The sequence below is a fragment of the Bos mutus genome, chromosome 7 (assembly GCF_027580195.1).
Source record: "Bos mutus isolate GX-2022 chromosome 7, NWIPB_WYAK_1.1, whole genome shotgun sequence".
In the NCBI taxonomy this organism is placed as follows: domain Eukaryota; kingdom Metazoa; phylum Chordata; class Mammalia; order Artiodactyla; family Bovidae; genus Bos; species Bos mutus.
Genome location: NC_091623.1, coordinates 25953103 through 25973553, shown reverse-complemented (window position 1 = coordinate 25973553; position 20451 = coordinate 25953103). Strand labels below are relative to the sequence as shown.

At 40.0% G+C, this 20451-nt stretch overlaps 1 protein-coding gene across 1 annotated transcript in view; it reads right to left on the bottom strand.

Annotated features, from left to right (window-relative positions):
* Positions 1–903: 903 nt before the first annotated feature.
* The window catches only part of FAM81B (family with sequence similarity 81 member B), a 56881-nt gene continuing 37333 nt past the window's right edge, over positions 904–20451 (bottom strand). Inside the window, exons 5-9 of the mRNA XM_005899306.2 lie at positions 19674–19803; positions 14628–14734; positions 4576–4711; positions 2644–2839; positions 904–1179 (exon numbers count right to left, since the gene is read on the bottom strand). Of these exons, the coding sequence (XP_005899368.2) occupies positions 1046–1179; positions 2644–2839; positions 4576–4711; positions 14628–14734; positions 19674–19803 (703 nt within the window). The 3' untranslated portion in view covers positions 904–1045. The remainder of the gene's footprint in view (positions 1180–2643; positions 2840–4575; positions 4712–14627; positions 14735–19673; positions 19804–20451) is intronic.

The window sequence follows — 20451 nt, the reverse complement described above, 5'->3', positions numbered from 1 at the left end:
GCTGCCGTCTATGGGGTCGCACAGAGTCAGACGTGACTGAAGTGACTTAGCAGTAGCAGCAGCAGTAGAATTCCAGGATCAAAGGCTATATACACTTTAAAATGTTAATAGATGTTTCCAAATTACCCTTTAAATTATTGTACCAATTTGTAGACTCCCCAATAATGTAAGAGTATGCAGTTCTGTACATAGTACAAAACATGAATAGTTTGTTTTTATTTTTCCTGATTTTCCTGCCCAATATCAGGTTCTCTATTTAACATTTATATCTACAAAAGTTAGAGATAGTTTAATTTTATGGGAAACTAATTCATATTTTTGCAGTGCTTTTAAATTTAGCACCAGGATAAAATTATGTTGGATGTTTTTCATGGAAACTGTTATATTCTTTTAGATGGTTAACTCTTCCTTGCTTATAATTCTGATACATATTGAGTACGATGAATCAGTATTTTAAATACACAGAAGTTAGACTTGGTATAAATATTGGGACTGTTAGAAAATTAAAACCTCTGCATTAGAAGTCGCAGTCTGACAGTTCACTTGGCTGTCTCTGCCCTAGAGACATTTCCCTCATAGTTTAAGAACTAGTTGCTAATGCTTATAAATGGTTTCATGTAAAACCAGATTTCTGGTTTTTTTGGAAAATAAAACTTTGGACAATAATGGATTATATGCATGTAAATAATGGACTGGAACTGCATAGTTGCTATTCTTTTTAGACAAGTAAGTTGTCTCCAATTTTCCACAGTTTCCACCATTCTTTAATATATTACACCAGACCTATTTCACCATATAGGAATAACATGCAGATTTGTGGACAAATAAAAATATAAAGGTATGTATGGAAAGAAATTCCCTTTTTCACTAATAAATTAATCAAGACATCATAAAATTCCCTGCTTTATTGGGTTTTCTGGTACATTCATCACCTTAGAAAGGTGTTAAGAGATAGAAGCAATAAACATCTCAAAGAGATTTTTTTCCTCAACTTCTCCCAGGAAACCACTCCACGGACTGGTGAAAAAGAAGATGACGGGAAAGTTTATGATTCCTGGAGTTCCGCTATCTTACGCTGCAATTTCTTTAGGTCTTTCTGTACTTTATAGTTTTCTAAATCCATCTTTGTTTTCTGTATTCGTTGGAGGGAGTTGAGAGAGTCATGAATTGATTTAAATCCTGGAAGAGGATATGAAAATAGGTATATTGAAGCTAAACAAGCATTAGATCTTTAAAAAATTTTTTAACAAAAGTTACTAGTCAGCAGTCCTGCCACAATCGATCATTGTTTAATTCAAAGCATATTAAATTCCATTAAGACCAGTCTAAAAATGTATAATAATCTTTTTCTTATAATGTCATCAGAATGCATTCACAACTGTGTTTCAACTAGTATCTGGCTTCATTGCGAAATTTCAATTCTAGTCCTTCCCCTCCATCCCCATAGACTGCATAATGAAATAATTCTGTATTTCAAGAGAGAAATTGAAAATATTTTCTTTCTGTTCACTTGGACAAGAAATTTGGATGATCTCTTTTTTTATTCTTGTTACAAAATTGAAGGTAAAGGCCACAGATGAGATTTTAAGCCTCTGAAAGCAGCCTGTTTGAAGGACTTAAGGAATGGTCCCTTGCCAGCTGCTCCTCACGCCTGCCCCAGCACTTTGTGTCTCCGTTATACCACAGTCCAGCCACTCAGGGCCACAGCCTACCAGACCTCAAGCTTCTTAGGGTACAGCCCATTGCTTATTCACTGGAGGCTTTCGCATAGTCATTTCTCAACACATTTTTGTTAAAGGCATAAAAGCAAACCATTAATTGGGAGTCCCCATTTGTTAAGCTCTCGCTTAGTAGAACACAGAAACATATAGATTACAAGTTACTCTTCAGTTCATACTGGGATTGTACTAACAGAATGAGTAAATTCCATCTTTAATGGGTAAATAGCAAGCACAGCCCTAAAAGTTGGGTCAGTTAAATTGGGGTTGTCTCTCATACCAGAACCTTCTGATTCCTGGTATCTCAAAATTGTGGCTCCAGGCAGATGACTGCTCTGCTACACCTATCCCCCCATCCTTCCTTTTGACAAATTAGATGAGCCTTTCAAATTAATCCTCTTTGATGTTAGCTCGGCTTGACACTGCTGCCATTAGCCTCCTTAAGAAGAAAAGCAGTCATTATACTGGACTCTGCTCACTCAATTCTCTCTCTCTTGACTTCTAAAGGTCAGGTCTCCAGTTTGACAACCGTCCAGGCTCATTAGCTGCAGTTCAATGAGGGACATCTGACCTAGACTCTTAATTTCATGATATAACCACAAGTCAGGTCTTGATGATCTCTGAGGATTTTCCAGGTCTGACAATTTTATGATTCTATGATCTTAGAGACTAAACAATAAATCTCACAGCAATGGCAACTTGTGACCCTGCAACCTGTGAATGAGAAACTAAATTTGCATATTTACCTTCCCTCTGGTGATATGCTGACATTCTATGGGTTATTTAGGAAAGTCGGATGAAATACAAAGGATGTCACTTGACTAATGACAAGATTGCTCCCTGGCCATTAGCTGAAAGTAGAAAACCCTGAAAGACTGGATAAGAAAGGACTGATGTTCCTGACTCAGTTAAAGTACCTGCTCACCTGATTGGTATTCATCCTGCATTTTCTCTAATTCATCCCAGATCTGCTTTTCCAGTTGGCTCATCTTCTTGGACAGTTTATTTTCTGTATGCTTTATTTTGTTTAGATCTGCTTCATACTTCTCTGTGTTAATGAAATTCTCTAACTTGCTTGAAAGCTTCAGTAATTTTTCTTCCATGTTTTTTTCAGACATATCCTACAAAAGAGGTCATGTGATAAAACTTCTGAAAACCTTTGTGGATTTGAATTTCATCTTAGAAAATGCGTTTTAACAAGTTTGCTTTCCTGTGATAAACATGAGTTTCTAAACCAGGTTCCCTTGGTTCTAAAGCTATTCACAGTGAAGTGAAGTCGCTCAGTCGTGTCCGACTCTTTGCAACCCCATGGCCTGTAGCCCACCAGGTTCCTCCGTCCATGGGATTTTCCAGGCAATAGTCCTGAAGTGGATTGCCATTCCCTTCTCCAGGGGATCCTCCCAACCCAGGGCTCAAACCCGGGTCTCCCACATTGTAGACAGACGCTTTACCGTCTGAGCCACCAGGGAAGCTATTCACAAGTGTAAGTTAATTCCTTTATTTGACCTTGTTCATTTGTAGTTTCTGAAATTCTACATGCTATGGGAGAAGAGAAAGGGCTGTGGTCCTTATGAAATGCCTGGAGGATTTGGAATTTTAGCATTTAAAGAAGTGTTGCCAAGAAAGGCATTTTATATCCTGCTTGACTTGAGCTCCTGAGACATTCTCCTAAGTATTAGAGGTTCTTATTCCCTGAGCTTCCTATCTCTATGTGGACAGGCTTCAGGCAGGATAGAGATTCTCCATCTCTGCTTTCTATTAGAATCACCTGGCCCATTATCCACGCCCCGCCCAACCCCACCCTACCCCTACACACAATTCTAATTTAATGGGGCTGTGTTGAACCCAGGAGTTGATGGCATTTATAAGCTCCCCAGGTGATTCTAACATGCAGCAGGGTGGGGCTGCAGAGGCAGCCTGAGCTGCTTTGCTCCTCCTCACTCCCCTGCAGGGAAGGGAGAAACGCGGGTGGGTTCCAGCCTCTGTTCCTTGTGATAGGCGCCTTTTGCCCGCAGATGACCGCGTTCTCACTTAGCTCCGCCTAGAACTGGTGGAGGAGTCTTGCCTAAATCCAGAGCCGAACCAGCGGGCCTGGTTGGCTGCAGGTCGGACCACACGTCCTTCAACAGCCGTATCAGTGATAAAGCTGTAACGTTGACCTCCCTCTCTGGGACTCCTGCCTCCATCCATGCCAACAAGCTCAGGTTGAGTAATGGGAGCGTCCTTTCCCGGGCTGCCGAAAGCCGGTCTCCTGAAGTTCCAGAATCATCTTACTTGAGTCACCTGCAAGGTTGGCCGAGCTGCTCTCCCGTCAGGGCTCAGCAGCGTGGCCGGCATCGCTGGTTGGAGAAGCGAGCCGGCGATAGATTTCCTGTATGTGCCTGTCGCCCCACCCCGAAGCCTGGGGGTGTCTCTACAAGGTCTGCCCTGGAGAAGGAGTTTTGAAAACCTCCTCTGATCTACCAGTGGATCTCCAGAGAGGTAAAAACGACTTGTTTAAGGCAGTTTTCAGGTTTTATCGTATCTGAGCATCACCCAAGGAACGTATCCCGGAGCAGATGCCCAAGGGAGGCTCTGGAGGGTCTGTCTGATGCTTCAGCTCTGGGTTGGGACCAGGAGTCTGTAGTTTAAAAAGCTCTCTTTGTGTTATTCTGGTACAGGGAGAGATACCAGGAGGCGTGGGAGTGCACAGAATTGAGGAGTAGCAGACAGGACCAGAAGGCAGGCCTCTGGATTCCTATTCCAGCGCTAAAAAGTCAGTTACTGAGGCACTGAAGGTTACTGTGAGGTTTCCAGCGTGGCTCTCGAGACCCAGACTCACTGCTCACATCTAGACAGGGTATAACAGAGCCCTTACCAGCTTCTCCTGCAGGAGGGCCAGACACTGGTTTGCACGGCTGAGCTGCTCCTGTTCGTATTTGATGAGCTGGTTTTCTGTCCGTTTTTGATGGTTCTCCATTTCCTCATATAGATTCAATGAAAGGGAATTAAATCTAGGGGGGAAAGCAGTTTGTTCTATTTTAATAAGTAAATTTATGCATAAAACAGACATTTATTGAAAACTCTGCCTTTTTTTTTTTTTTTTTTGATGATGAGGGTCCATGTGCCCAGCGAACACTTAGGGGTGATGGGGGTGGGTAAGGGAGCACACACTGGGTCCCTGCCAACAGCACCCATTTGCACAGCCTGAAACACACATCCACACACACACACACACACACACACACACAAAGGCCTGTGCCATCTGTGTATGCCATCTCCTGTCAGTGCCCAGGCCGTAGTGTGTGTGTGTGCAGAAGAATTACTTCAACAAGTCACTTGGCATGGTATTAGTCTATGGTAGAGGTTAGCAAACCACCTTTTCTCTAAAAGTTACATAGGAAATATTTCAGGCTTTTCAGGCCCTGTAGTCTCCCTTGCAACCATTTGCCCGCCCAGTGGGAAAGCAGCCCCACATGATACAAATTATAGGCTTTTATTTTTTAGAATAAATGATGAGGAAATGAGGTGGCTATCATCTAATGACACTTTATGTACACTGAAATTTAACTTTCATGTGATGTCATGAAGTATACCTTTTCCTTTAAAAAATGATTAGAAAGTGTAAAAGCCATTCTTAGCTATGGGCAGACTGGCGAAGGGCAGTGGTTGGCCAAATCTTTTCTCTGCTAGGGTAACTGTGAAGCTGAGGAGGTGCTGGGCGAGAGAGGACAGTCAGAGGGAAAAATGGGGAAGGGAGAAAGGAGAGAAACCGAAAGGACTTTGGGAAGCAGAGTGTCCAAGGGAGATGCTCCTCGGTGATCATCTCTGCTCCGGCAAACCTTCAGTGAAGTCCCCACGTGTCACCAATGGATCTCTGAGTGGATTCTTTATTCTTTGTGGGGGTACGGGGTGGATTTAGAGAGATACTGAGTTACTCAAGTGGGGCAAAATCAGAAAAATCAAGAAGTGTGCAGGAAAGAACTGCTCACATCAAGTAAATGCACAGTAGGACTGTTAAATAACAGAATGAAGGATTTAAACAGAAGCAGATGTCACTGATGCTGTTGTTCAGTCCCTAAGCCATGTCCGACTCTTTGCAACCCCATGGACTGCAGCACACCAGGATTCATTGTCCTTCACTATCTCCCAAAATTTGCTAAAATTAAAAGGACTGGAATCATGTAGCTTCAGTTTGAGAATTCACTGCAGAGTAGCTGAGAGTGTGAGAGGGGAGTCCTCATCTGAAATGATTGATAAGAGGGGTGGTGGGGCCTGGGGAGTGGTTCCTGAAGATGTTTTCTGCTTGTGATTTGCTCATGATAAGATGTCATGTTCGAATTCTGTTTAGGCTAAATATTAGATCGCAGGAAAAGGGTATGTCATTTGTTACTGAAAATATTCAGACTACCTTAAACTGTGGGGTTGGAGAAGGCAATGGCACCCCACTCCAGTACTCTTGCCTGGAAAATTCCACGGACAGAGGAGCCTGGTGGGCTGCCGTCTATGGGGTCGCACAGAGTTGGACACGACTGACGTGACTTAGCAGCAGCAGTAGCAAACTGTGGGGTTGCTTGAAATAATAGTTACTCTAATGGTTTCAGGAAAAGTTACATGCAGCTAATTTGGTGTGTGACATTTATCACTGGAAATTGCCTAAGGCACGCTAGACATGTACCAAATTGCATGCTGCTTTAGCTCTCCTGAAAAAGTGTTTGGACTGTCAGTTGGAAAAGATGATAGTGAGGTCATTTCCATTTTTATGTAGACTTGGGGTCAGTTAGCAATGTCTGGAGACGTTTTGGGTTGTCACAAATGGGAGGTGCTACTGAGCCATGGTGGGTAAACATCCTACCGTGAACAGGGCAGCCTCGTAACAAAGAATTATCCTGCCAAAATGCTAATAGTGCCAAGGTTGGGAAACAGATTTGGATGATGAAATCCAGAAATGGAAAAGGGAGTTACTTTTTCAGTACTTGTATTTGTTGTAGTGTAATAGCTAAATTCTGATCTCCATCTTTCTGAATTAATACTTTTTGATACAGAGAGGAATATTTTTCACAAAGAAAGTGTCAGCATAGAAACTTATCCTTGATGTGGGTAAGTTTCTCAATAGTGAAGAAGATGAAGTTGATTATTCGTCCTGTTCTTAGTTTAAGCTTGCTTTTTAAACACTTGTGCTGCTGGCTAATGACAGATGTTGGATCTCAGATAAATTAGCCCCCTCAATGGATAGGTGGACAATCTCTGTTTAGCCAACTGCTGCCTCTGTCTAGAACACTCTTCCTGAGAATGTACAATGGCTCCTGCCCTAATTTCATTTATATTTATATTCAAGAACAACCTTATCACAGAAAATTTTCTTGACATTCCCTATTCCTTTACCCTTCTTTATTTTTCTTCAAAATGCTCATTATCACATGATATATAATATGTAGGTCTTCTCCACTAGAAAGTGAAAGCAAGGATTTTGCTTTGTTCATGGCTGTGAACCATGCCTGGAATATAGAAATGCTCAGTTAAGCAGAGGCTGAATAAATGATTTATTCTTTCTCATTGAATACCTTTTATTAGGGCTGTTAACAAATAGCAAATCATAGACATGTCAAGCTATTTAGAGACCTAATCTTTGATTTTCATCTTCCCTTCTCTCTCATGAAAGGATTAATTGTGATGGTTAAGTGGGAGAGTAAATCCCCAGATAACTAAGATAGCTTTACCATCAAGAATCCGCCCTTCAGTTCTCACCTTCAGTGTGTAAATAGAACATTTACTCTCATCAGTAATAAAATATTAAAATCCCTCTGAAAATCAAGGAATCATTAAATGTACCCAGGTAATATCTCTGGAAGGACATGGCAGTAATTGAAATTCTGAAATTAAAATAAACCATAAAGAATGAATTACTTTTTATGATCTTCTTATCACAAGGTTTTGCCTGTAACTGGAAACTCACTTTCCTGGTAACAGTCAGAGGTCAGATCCTGTCTATTGTTAGCTTATTAAAATAGAAAGGCATTATTTAAAAGCATTCTCCTTGAAAGGTAAAAAGGATAAAAATAGTGGTTTATATAAATGTTTTCCTTTCTTTTGACTTTTCTGTAACATAATGGACATGATTTTCCATATAAGAATTATTGTTCTGTTAATTATAGAACATACAGGTATAATCTCAATAGGATGAATTTATCTTAGATGACACATTTTAGTTCTCAAATTCTCTACATCACCGGTTATGGGAGTATTTTGATCAGATGTAGTTACATCCGTGAGTAGGTAGATAGACAGATGGAGTGATAGGTAACTTTTTCTTTCCTTTTCCTTAAATCATAAATCAGACTTTTAAATTATGGCCAGAGACCTCACTAGCACAAACATGAGATAAAGGCTGATTTTGAACATTTTTTCACACTGATAGAATCAGGTTAAAATGCACACCAAAGGCAATTATAGGGGAGAAAGTCACAGAAGAGGAAAAGAAAATTTAATGGGGTTCTGTAGACACCACAAGAGCCCAGTGTAGAGAGGGGTGGGTGTGTGTGCGTGCATGCGCACAGGCGTGCTCCCTCACATCTGAGTCTTGGTGACCCCATGAAGTGTAGCCTGCTAGGCTCCTCTGTCCATGGGATTATCCTGACAACAATACTAGAGTAGGCTGCCATTTCCTCCTCCAAGGGATTTCCCAACCCAGGGATCGAAACTTCATCTCCTGTGTCTCCAGTGTTGGCAGGCGGATTCTTAACCACTGAACCACCCGGGAAACCCATGGCTGTGGTGAGAGTGAATGGTGAGGGCAGAGAGTGGGGCTTGGAACAAGTATCCCAGTGACCTCCCTGCAGATGACGTACCTACCTGAGGACATAGCCCCATCCTGGGCTAGTTTTACCAGTGAGACTCATGTCTCAAACCCAGTGGTCTTGCATCCAACAATCTGTTGAATGAACTTTTTTAGAAGACATAAATATTTTGAATTCTTGAAAGCTTTATTACCAGGCTTTTGAGAATTCAGATGGTGGCTTTAACTAACTGCACAAGAATATAGGAAGATTTAGTGCCATTTTGTGGGTTATAAACACAGAAGATGTTTTCATTTTTTGTATCTGAATAAGTCCTTTAGATTAGGTACTATTGTTTCTTTAGAGATTGAGTCTAAGTTTCATGTCACAAACAAGAAGTTAATTTCAAGAAACATTTTTCTGAACTAAATTTATACCAATAGTGAGTGAGTGAAAGTCGCTTAGTTATGTCCAACTCTTTGTGACCCCATGGACTATACAGTCCATGGAATTCTCCGGGCCAGAACACTAGAGGTGTAGCCTTCCCCTTCTCCAGGGGATCTTCCCAACCCAGGAACTGAACCCAGGTCTTCTGCATAGCAGGCAGATTCTTTACCAGCTGAGCCACAGGGGAAGCCCTTTATAGAAATAACCTCAAATTAATTTCTTCTCAGTGTTCTATGGTTTTTAATGAGTGACAATAGTTAAAAAGAAATTTCAACTTCACTCTGATAGAAAGACTTTTGTTTATTGTTTGTTACAAATTATACTTGAGTTTAAATTCCAGTATCTTCATAGCCTCAGACCATCAGTTTTGAGCACCTGATCATTCCCTTTCCTAAATTTCAGTAGCACAGTTGAGTTCAATTCAGTTGCTCAGTCACATATGACTCTCTGAGACCCCATGGACTGCAACATGTCAGGCCTCCCTGTCCATCACCAGCTCCTGGAGCTTGCTCAAACTCATGTCCATTGAGTCAGTGATGCCATCCAACCATCTCATCCTCTGTCATCCCCTTCTCCTCCTGCCTTCAATCTTTGCCAGCATCAGGGTCTTTTCTAATTAGTTGGTTCTTTGAATCAGGTGACCAAAGTATTGGAGTTTCAGCTTCAACATCAGTCCTTCCAATGAATATTTAGGACTGATTTCCCTTAAGATTGAATGGTTGTATCTCCTTGCAGTCCAAGGGACTCCCAAGAGTCTTCTCCAACACCACAGTTCAAAAGCATCAATTCTTCTGTGCTCAGCTTTCTTTATAGTCTAACTCACATCTATACGTGACTACTAGGAAAACCATAGCTTTGACTAGACGGTCCTTTGTTGGCAGAGTAATGTCTCTGCTTTTTAATATGCTGTCTAGGTTGGTCATAGCACAGTTAGTTTACTATAATATGTGAAATTATGAGATGGAAGCATCACAGACTGACACAAATAGCCTGAGATTTGGAGTCAGACACTTTCTTACTGTGTGACTTTGGGCAAAGTATTTAATTTCCATGATTATGAGTTACCTTGTGTTTGAAATGAAGATAAGACCCAGCTGGCAGAGCTGAGTGCACATGAGCTGCATGAGCATTTAGCGATTGGTGGAGGGTGGTGGTGGTGGTGGTTTAGTCACTAAGTTGTGTCCAACTCTTTATGACCCCATAGACTATAGCCCACCAGGCTGCTCTGTCCATGGGATTTTCCAGGCAAGAATACTGGAGTGGGTTGCCATTTCCTTCTCCAGGGGATCTTCCCAACTTGGGGATTGAAGCGACTTCTCCTTCCTGCCAGGCAGATTCTTCACCATGTGAACCACCTGGGAAGCCCTTAGTGATTGGTAGGCGTTTATAAATGACAATAACTATTTATCATTTCCCTACTGATATATTTCATTTAATATCTCAACTTTCACTTTACCTGTTAATGAGCTTTTCACTTATTTATGTGTTTTCTCCCCTACTGTCTATGGTCATGATTATATCTTTGGATTTTCCAAAACACAACTTAAGTATTATAGATACTCAACACATTCCTTTGTTCATTGGTTTCTATTTGTATCTAAATGTGCTGGGTGCTGAGGATACGAAGACGAATGAGACAGATCCTTGCTCTGATTTGTTTTCTACCGTGGCAGCACCTTCAAAGCTGTGTAGTAAGACTTGACTCTAGGCATTTGCTTCCTTGGCCAAATGCTTTTTCTTATAATTCACTATCAGCTGAGCAGCAGCAGCAGCAGCAAGACTATCGAGGGGTGCTGCCTCTGCTAGCCCCCTGCTGAAAGGCAGCCATAGTTCACGCTGCCTGAGACTTGCTCTGTAAGCACTCGGTTGTTGGCTGAGGGCATTACTTAGCTGACCATCTGACTAGGGCCCTTCTGGAAAGAGGAGGCTCAGTGCAGAGGTCCAGAGGACACAGCCTGTGTGTCTCCTTTGTCAGATCAAATGATCACTTCTGTGCCAAAGCACGGAACTCACTAGAAAACTCCCAGACAATATTCTGGCTTTTAAGTTCAATATATTAATAAAACATGTTCCGTCTACCATCAAATTTGAATTTGTTAAAATTTCTAAATGGGAAAAATTGCCAATTAAACTTCTCCTTTAATGTTATTAAAAGCTTTTAGTCTCTTTGTTCAGAAACAGTTTTCTTTTTTCTTAAAGCAAGTACTATACTCCACCCTCTTTGCTTTGGGAAGTGCTCTGACTGGGAGGGGGAAAGCCCTACCCGCCTCACTTTCTCTTTGAACAGAATACTTTGTAATATATAGCTCAAAGGGTTAATATCCCTAATGTGAAGGAATCCTACCAGTAGATAAGAAAGTGTTGAAAATAATGGTAAAAAATGGGCAATTCACAGAAATTCAAAGGGTGAAGGGAATGCAAATGAAAGAGATGCTATTTTTCACCCTTTAATTGGCAAATATTAAAAAGAATACTCAGTGTGAATAAGAATGCACAGGAAGTCCTCAGGCATTGCTGGTATGAGTAAATTGCTACAACATTTTTAGAAATAAATTTATAAAAATTAATACAAACATAAACTTTGACCTAGGAATTTTGCCTATAGAAATAAAAGTACCTATAAGGAAATTTAAGGATATACTTACAATAATTTTTGTTTGTATAAACTGGAAATTTTTGTTTGTATAAACTTGTAGCTATAAACTGGAAAAGATCTATTCATCAGTTAAGATAGTTGAATTAATTATGGCATATCTGTAAGTTAAAATATTATGCAGCTGTGAAAAATAATGCTAGAATAATATTCACTGATTTAGAGAGATACCAACATATACTGAAAAAAAAAAGGTATTGAGTAATGTGTATAGGATTTATTTTAAAAACCTATGTTCTCTCATATATAATCTATGCTAAATACATATTATATAGTATATACATAAAATCTCCCTTTTCTGTTACATATTTATATCAACAAGGGTGAAAGTGAGGAAAAATACATTCCTGGTGTTCACACTAGTTACATTAGGAAGCCTGAATGGTGACCTCTATTTTTATCTTTATTTTATTTGTTACAATGACACATACTACTTTTTAATTTAAAAAATAAGTGGAGAAATTTTAAATAAAAGTCTATTGTGTAATTGAATTATAGACTAATAAGTATTTTCCTGGGGAAAAATCTGGCTTATTAACTATTAAGTACTGTAATACTCGGAGAAGGCAATGGCACCCCACTCCAGTACTCTTGCCTGGAAAATCCCATGGATGGAGGAGCCTTGTAGGCTGCAGTCCATGGGGTTGCTAAGAGTTGGACATGACTGAGCGACTTCACTTTCACTTTTCACTTTCATGCATTGGAGAAGGAAATGGCAACCCACTCCAATGTTCTTGCCTGGAGAATCCCAGGGACGGGGGAGCCTGTTGGGCTGCCGTCTCTGGGGTCGCACAGAGTTGGACACGATTGAAGCCACTTAGCAGCAGCAGCAACTGTAATACTAATGAAATTTTAAGACTTCATTATTTCAAGTGAGAAAGGATTCCGGTTTATACTACTACAAAAGTGTCCAGATTCAGATTTAACTATTTATATGATTCATCTATAAGCCGATTTCCCACAGGACTGAAGGTGCAAAAAGTAGGCAACAACTTCAGTAAAGCAGTCATCCCTAGATCTCAAACATTTACTTTCCCCTCTTTTCGGTTTGTTAGTATTCTTGACTGCTTTAAGCCAGTCTTCCACTCCAGATAATAAGTTCCTTTTCTCCCCCAATAAAATCCATTCTTAAACTGTACTTCTAGAAAGTTTACTTTTCTATTTCTCCTATGGACACTTTATCTTAATTCTAAACTAAAGGAATTAGATCAGACATGACATAGATATTTACTGAGCACCCTCATTGTGCTAGAATTTAAGAACCTAGACAAGCGTTTTTAGAGAATGAAGAAAGTAGGTATTTTCTGTTTACCCAAGACACCTATTTCTCTTTGAGTTTTAGTGATGACCACTGGTGGTTCAGATGGTAAAGAATCTGCCTGCAATGTGGGATACCCAATTTTGAGCCATCAGTTTGGGAAGATGTTGTGGAGAAAGGAATGGCAATCCAATATTCTTGCCTGGAGAATCCCATGGACAGAGGAGGCTGGCAGGCTACAGTCTATAGAGTTATAGAGTCGGACATGACTGAAGTGACTTAGCATACACTGTTTAGTCGTTAGCTTCAAGTCTTAGAGGTACAAGAATACACTGGTACATTTTATAGTTGGTGGCACTTAGATTTAATGAAATATGGTAGAGATGGAGGAGAATGGAGAGAGAGTATATTCATGATTATGATTTGACCAAGACATTAAACTGAAGTTGATGTGGGACAGAGTGGAGAAAGAACAAGAATAGAAGGGGCAGAGCCTCTTGATAAAGGTGAAAGAGGAGAGTGAAAAAGCTGGCTTAAAACTCAGCATTCAAAAAATGAAGATTATGGCATTCAGTCCCATCACTCCATGGCAAATAGATGGGGAAACAATGGAAACAGTGACAGACTTTATTTTCTTGAGCTCCAAAAGCATTGCATACAGTGACTGCAGCTATGAAATTAAGACACTTGCTTCTTGGAAGAAAAGCTGTGACAAATCTAGATAGCATATTAAAAAGCAGAGATATCACTTTGCCGACAAAGGTCCATATAATCAAAGCTATGGTTTTTCCAGTAGTCATGTATGGATATGAGAGTTGGACCATAATGAAGGTGCTAGAAAAGACTCTTGAGAGTCCCTTGGATGGCTAGAATATCAAACCAGTCAATCTTAGAAGAAATTAACTCACAATATTCATTGGAAGGACTGATGCTAAAGCTTCAATACTTTGGTCACCTAATGTGAAGAGCTGACTCACTGGAAAAGACTCACTGGAAAAGACTCACTGGCAAAGACTGAGGGCAGGAAGAGAAAGAGAAGACAGAAGACAAGATGGTTGGATGACATCACTGACTCAATGGACATGAGCTTGAGCAAACTCTGGGAGATACAGAAGGACAGGGCAGCCTGGCGTGCTGTAGTCAATGGGCTAGCAGAGTCAGACCGGACTGAGTGACTCAACCCCAAGGTGGTATCATCTAAGTATCTAGAATTTCCTTTGCTGGTACTATGATGCCAGGAGATGGTGGTTATTTAAATAGGAGGAGTTGAGGATAAGGAGGCCAATAGTTTGAATGTAGAGTCTTATCTCCTTTATTGCTTTCTCCATTGTACAGGGGAAAACTCAGTGTAATGTGGGATTACAAATAGTATTCAAATAGGGATACTGAAAAGAAGCAAGCAGAGGGTCTTAGAAAAAATCTTAAAGGAAAAGCTAATGAATCAAACTTAAAAAAATTATTTGATAACTTCATGGAATCTGTATATGTTCAATTGTGCTTTACATCGAGGCATTTTAGTGTACAATTGATAAGTTAAAATTGTACTCTTATCAGAAAGTGTCATTTCAGTTGAGATATTATGCAAATGAGGATGGCAAATTAATATGCATATTTCTTCTATTAAAATATGGTATGAATCCCTTTAGTATAAAATATTCTCTGCACATCAGTGTGTTGCTTTATTTCTTGGCCAGGTTCAAATTCCTGGAATAGGATTTTATTTAGTGCTAATGCTTTCGTTAGGCAAAACCCTTTGGAATGCATTAAACAGAATTAAAAATCTTCCATTCACTTACTTGAACTCCAAAAGGTTCATTTCGTGGCGATAATCCCCCTGGACCATCTTTAAATTTGAGATTTGCTCGGAACTGGAAGCCTCTATCTTTTCTAAGAGCTGCATTACCTAATGAAAGTACAAAGGGAGCTTTTTTCTGTGAACAAAACCACTAGCACTTACATTCATTATACTTTATTCCTAAAGGAGCCTGGAATAAAGACTTGAGCCTAAAGCATGTTTGCATTTGAAAATGATTTTTGTCAAAGGAATGATTCAACAGTTATAGCAATACCTTCAGGGAAAGAACAATGGGGGCATGTTCCATTCTGCTGTCTATAATGATCTTTTTGATAAGAAACCATCTAATGATATAACAAAAGCACACTATTGACATTGGCTTATCAGTTTGCTGGTTGGATTGTTGCTTTGCTTTGTCTCCCCAGTTACAGTGTAAGCCGCTCTGTCTTCTATCACCACTGCATCCTCAGGACACATGAGATGACCGATGGTACAGGCTCACCAAATGCTATTGAATACATGCTGCAATGCACGACTGGGTCTGCGAAGAAAACACCTGAGTGGCCTAAGATCGGGCCTCAGGAATTTCTTGGTAGAATTCTGACGTGAGCACAAATAAATTCCAAGTGAAATAACTTAGGACATTTTAAACATAGGATCTGCTCACTTAGCAACTTTCAAATATGCAACTCAGTTCTGTTAACTATAGTCATTATGCTGTCTATTATATCACAAGGCATTTATTTTATAAACTTTCTTGATTTGCAAAACCTTAGTAAAATAGGAATGCTGCCGTGTTAGTTGCTCAGTTGTGTCCAACTCTTTGCAACCCCATGAACTGTAGCCTGCCAGGCTCCTCTCTCCATGGGATTCTCCAGGCAAGAATACTGGAGTGGGTAGCCATTTCCTTCTCCAGGGGATCTTCCTGACCCAGGGATTGAACCTGGGTCTCCTGAACTGCAGGCAGATTCTTTGCAGTCTGAGTCATCAGGAAACAGATTTATTGAGAAAGTTTATTTCTTCCATCAGAGGAGAAACACTTGGGATATTTCTGTTGAGGATGCCCTCTGTCTCTGCATTATTACTTAATATTGTACCAGAGTTATTATTCAAAACACTTAGAGAAAAGAAATTATGTATATGAAAATGGAAAAAGGTGAGGCCAAATGATTTTTACTTACAAATCATATGATTGTATCTGGGAAAACTAAAGACCAACTGAAAAATAACTAATCAAGAAGACAATTCATGAGGTATAAAATTAATACAGCCTTTATAATACACAACTAACAAGTAGTTAGAAGATATAAAACCCCCATTACAATTAACAAAAAAAGGATGAAGTCTCAAAATTATATTTAAGATAATGACAAATCTACATGAGGAAAATTTGAAGGATTTTCTGAAGGATACAAAAGCAAACCTGAAGAAATGGAAAGTACCCTATGTTCTTGGATAAAATACTCAGCATTATGACTATGTCAGTTTGAAAGTTAATTTATAAATTTTACATGATTTCAATTAAAATTGAAGCAGAGTTATCTGTCAGTTTACTTGCTGGACCTAGACAGGCTAATCTTAAAATCATTTGCAAAAGCAATTATCACTAGGAAAAGGGGAAAAAGAAACAGTGGAGAGACTAGCCCCATCAGATATTAAAAACACTACAAGGTCTCAATAATTAAAATGATAATGAAGGCAATCCTATTTTAGAAAAAAATTCAAAAATGTATCCAGGATTTGAATATAAACAATAAAGCCCTGACAGTGTTAGAAGAAAATATAAGCAATTCTTTCAAGCCTTTGTGTGAGGAAGCTCAAATCTCAGAAGCCACATACACACATAAAAAGAAACTGATAAATTCAGCTATAAATATAGACCATGTACAAACCAAAAGTTGAGAGAAAAACTGGGAAAATGCATTTGCAGCTCACAGTGTAGGGAATCAACTCACCTTGCTAACGTATAACGAGCTCCTGGAAATTGAAAAGAAAGAGAACAATAGCCCAATAGAGAAGTGGATGAAAGATATGAACAGGTAGCTCACTGGAAAAGAAATACAACTAGCTCTTAAATAAATGAAAACATGTAATAAGAAAGGCTAATTGAAACAGAGATGTCCTTTCCTTTAAGAAAGGTAAAATTCAAAAGTCAAACAACACTCAGTTGTGCGGCAATGGGGATATAGGACATTTTATATATTGCTGGTGGGTATGCAGTGTGGTGAAAACTCTGCAGAGAGCAAGATCTTTCAAGAGAGCAAGCACAGTATCTTTGACCCTGCAATCCCACTTCTGGGTGTTTATTCTACAGACATACAGAATGACATAACTGCAAGGTTACACACGGTAGTAGTGTTTCAAAGAGCAAATTAGTGAAAAGAATCCAAATGTTGATCCATGAGAGACTGATTAAATGCGCTATTATATACAGAGGAAGAGTACATGGTTGTGAAAAGAATGAGGAAGCCCTCCATGTACTGATAGGATGGGTCTCTAGGATATGTTTGTTTAGAAAAAAACAGGTGCATAGTAGTACATTTATAATATGTTATCTTTTGTGTAAAAAGGGGGAAATAAGAATATGAATTTGTATTTGTTTCTACCTGTGAAGTCCTGAGTTTTCATTGGAAGGACTGATGTTGAAGCTGAAACTCAATACTTTGGCCACCTGATGCGAAGAGCTGACTCATTGGAAAAGACCCTGATGCTGGGAAAGATTGAGGGCAGGAGGAGAAGGGGACAACAAAGGATGAGATAGTTGGATGGCATCACCGTCTCAATGGACATGGGTTTGGGTGGACTCCGGAAGTTGGTGATGGACAGGGAGGCCTGGCGTGCTGCGGTTCATGGGGTCGCAAAGAGTCAGACACGACTGAGCGACTGGACTGAACTGAACTACCTGTAAAGGCATATGGAAAGGATTCATAATAGGCTAATAAAAATGGTTCCTTGTGAGTAGCATGAATGGATGTGATTACTGGTGACAGATATAGAAGTGGAAATTCTCAGGGTGTATTTTCTCATGTAGATCTGATTTTGAATCATGTATGTATTACCTTAAAAAAACTAAGGAGAGAGAAACTAGAATCTAATATCACCTTTGAATTTAGATGCAAAATTAAATACTGAGTTATTACAAAGACTGTACAGTTTTCATTACAGAAATGCCAGAATGTTTCATATTGGGAAATGCTTTTACATAGCACATTAGAAAGCCAAAAAAATAAACAAGCTAACAACAAAAAACCAAAACCAAAAAACCAATCCCACTGAATCAGGCATTTGTTAATGTCCAAAAGGCATTTTATAAAGTTAAATGTTCAGTTCTAATAAAATTTAAGTAAAGTAGGAATTGATGGGCACTTTCTTAATATAATTAAGAATAAATCAAACCAATAGCCAACAGCAAAGACATTTCCAGTGTAATCAGGAACTAGATAAGCTGCCTTCTTTGACCACTTTTATGTAACAATGTTCTGGAAGTTCCGGTCAAAGCCTCAAGTAATCAGAAAACTAGAGATAAAGCTGTTATGATTTGTTGTTGGCATGATCACCTTGAAAAACTAAGATAATCAACCCCCTAACCATTAGGACTGTTTAGGTGGGTTTGTAGGGAGATGGACCAGCCCAATGGGACCGCTGTAAGCTTTGTGCCTCCTCTGTATTTTCTGCTTTCTATAAACGGACTCCCATGAACAAATAATCAAGCACCAGGCTTTCATCTCCCCCCATTTCCAAAGGGTTTCCACTTTGTTCTGCCCAAATGCCTTCAGAGGAGATGTGCTTGTCTCACACAAAGTACATGACAAAGTAGGGCATCAGAGAGTTTGCGTTGGCTCTTTTCATTACACCAGTGCCTTTGAAGGTGAAAATGCTGTGCTGTGCTGTTCAGTCGTGTCTGAATCTTTGTGACCCCATGGACTGTAGCCCGCCAGGCTCCTCTGTCCATGGGATTCTCCAGGCAAGAATACTGGAGTGGGTTGCCATTCCCTCCTCCAGAGGATCTTCCCAACCCGGGGATCAAACCCAGGTCCCCGCATTGCAGGTGGATTCTGTAAACATTTCAGGCAAAAAGAGCACAGAGAACACGGAGGCAGTGCAGTGTTCTGGAGTGAGTGAACTACAGGTAGTTCAGCGCCACTGGTATAAAGGGTGAGCCGGGAAGCCAGAGGGTGAGCTGTAGAGATACTCAGGGGCCAGTGTAGAGACAGTCTTTAAATTCCAGGCCAAAGGACTTGTGTATTATTTTGTAAGAAACATAACCCATTGCTAGGATGTAATGTGATGAACTCAGGTTTATGCTGAATCTTTAATAGGAATATCTTCTATGGAAAATTCCTTTGCTTGTTCTCTCCAGTTGTACCCAGAGGGCATTCCCTGGCAGTCCAAGAATAGGATTCAATCCCTGGTCAGGGAACTAAGATCCCACATACCACATGGCAAGGCCAAAAAAAAAAAAAAGAAAAAAAAAAAAGAGAGAAGAACCTAGAAAGGAAGGAAATGATGGCAACCGTAGACTCAGGTAGCATATGCTTCCAATTAGTGGCTGTTTTGGAACATAAGAAAATATGAAAGTGTTAGACTCTCAGTCCTGTCCAACTCTTTGTGACCCCATGGACTATGGCCCACCAGGCTCCTCAAGGCACTCATTAAGTATTTGTTGATTAACCTGGCCACATGCATGGTGTATATGTATGAGCTGTCATTCTTAAACCCTTTGGAAAAGGGTTCTTTTGAATAATTGCTGCTTGAGCATTTTGGAAAGTCATAATGATCTTACTTCTGGCATGCATGCATGCTAAGTCACTTCAGTTGTGACCATATGGACCATAGCCTGCCAGGCTCCTCTGTCTGTGGGATTCTCCAGGCAAGAACACTGGAGTGGGTTGCTATTTCCTTCCCTAGGGGATCTTCCCATCCCAGGGATGGAACCCACATCTCTTACATCTCCTGAGTTGATAGGCCAGTTCTTTACCACTAGCACCATCTGAGAAGCCCTTACTTCTAGCAGTAGTACACAAGAGTTTCAAAATTTTTCAGTTACCTTCGTATCCAAGTTCTTAGAAACAGTTTGTAGGGAAGATATCATCTCCTGAATTGTTTTTTCAAGTTGCTGGTGCTCATTTCTGATGAAGTGAATATCTCCAGAAAGCTTCATGATGCTGGAATCACATCTAGTGGCAAGATGAAGTTAGATGTGAGATTGATAACATTTTTAACACTATAGTAGAATCTATGCATTCATTTGATGGCAAGAATTCTAAAGTTGTTTGAATAGTGACTTGGCAGACGTGGGGGCATATACAGAAATCTCCCTCATCTTCCTCTTTTTTTCCTGAATGAAACACTGGCCCAAATTAAAGCACTGAGTTGGAGTAGATGAAGACATTGGGGGAAACTCGGTAGATATAGATTTTCAGCCATAAGATATATTAACTCAGTTATAGGAGTTCCAATAGATTTTGATGTTTGGGGCATACTCCCTGGTGCCTATGGTTAGGCAAAATTGAAGCTTTTTCCTCTTCTATATTGTGTTCTGAATTCTCTTTCTTCCCTTTAGCCTTCTTTTCTTGGCTCCCAGATCACCAATTCCCTTTTGGCTAGATAAAGTGTCCCAGCCTACCAGAGGTTTCCAACTCATCTTCAAAAGACAGAATCTTTTCTCTTAGCCCCAGTAAAAGCTCCTGCTCCTTAAGTGGCCTCAGTTAAGTGTTGTCTTAGGTTAGGACAAAAAGAATCCACACTAAGACGTGTATGAGGCTTTGGCACGTAAGGTGGCATTTGGCATTTTCAGGGAGGAACCCTAGTGAAATGGCATTGAA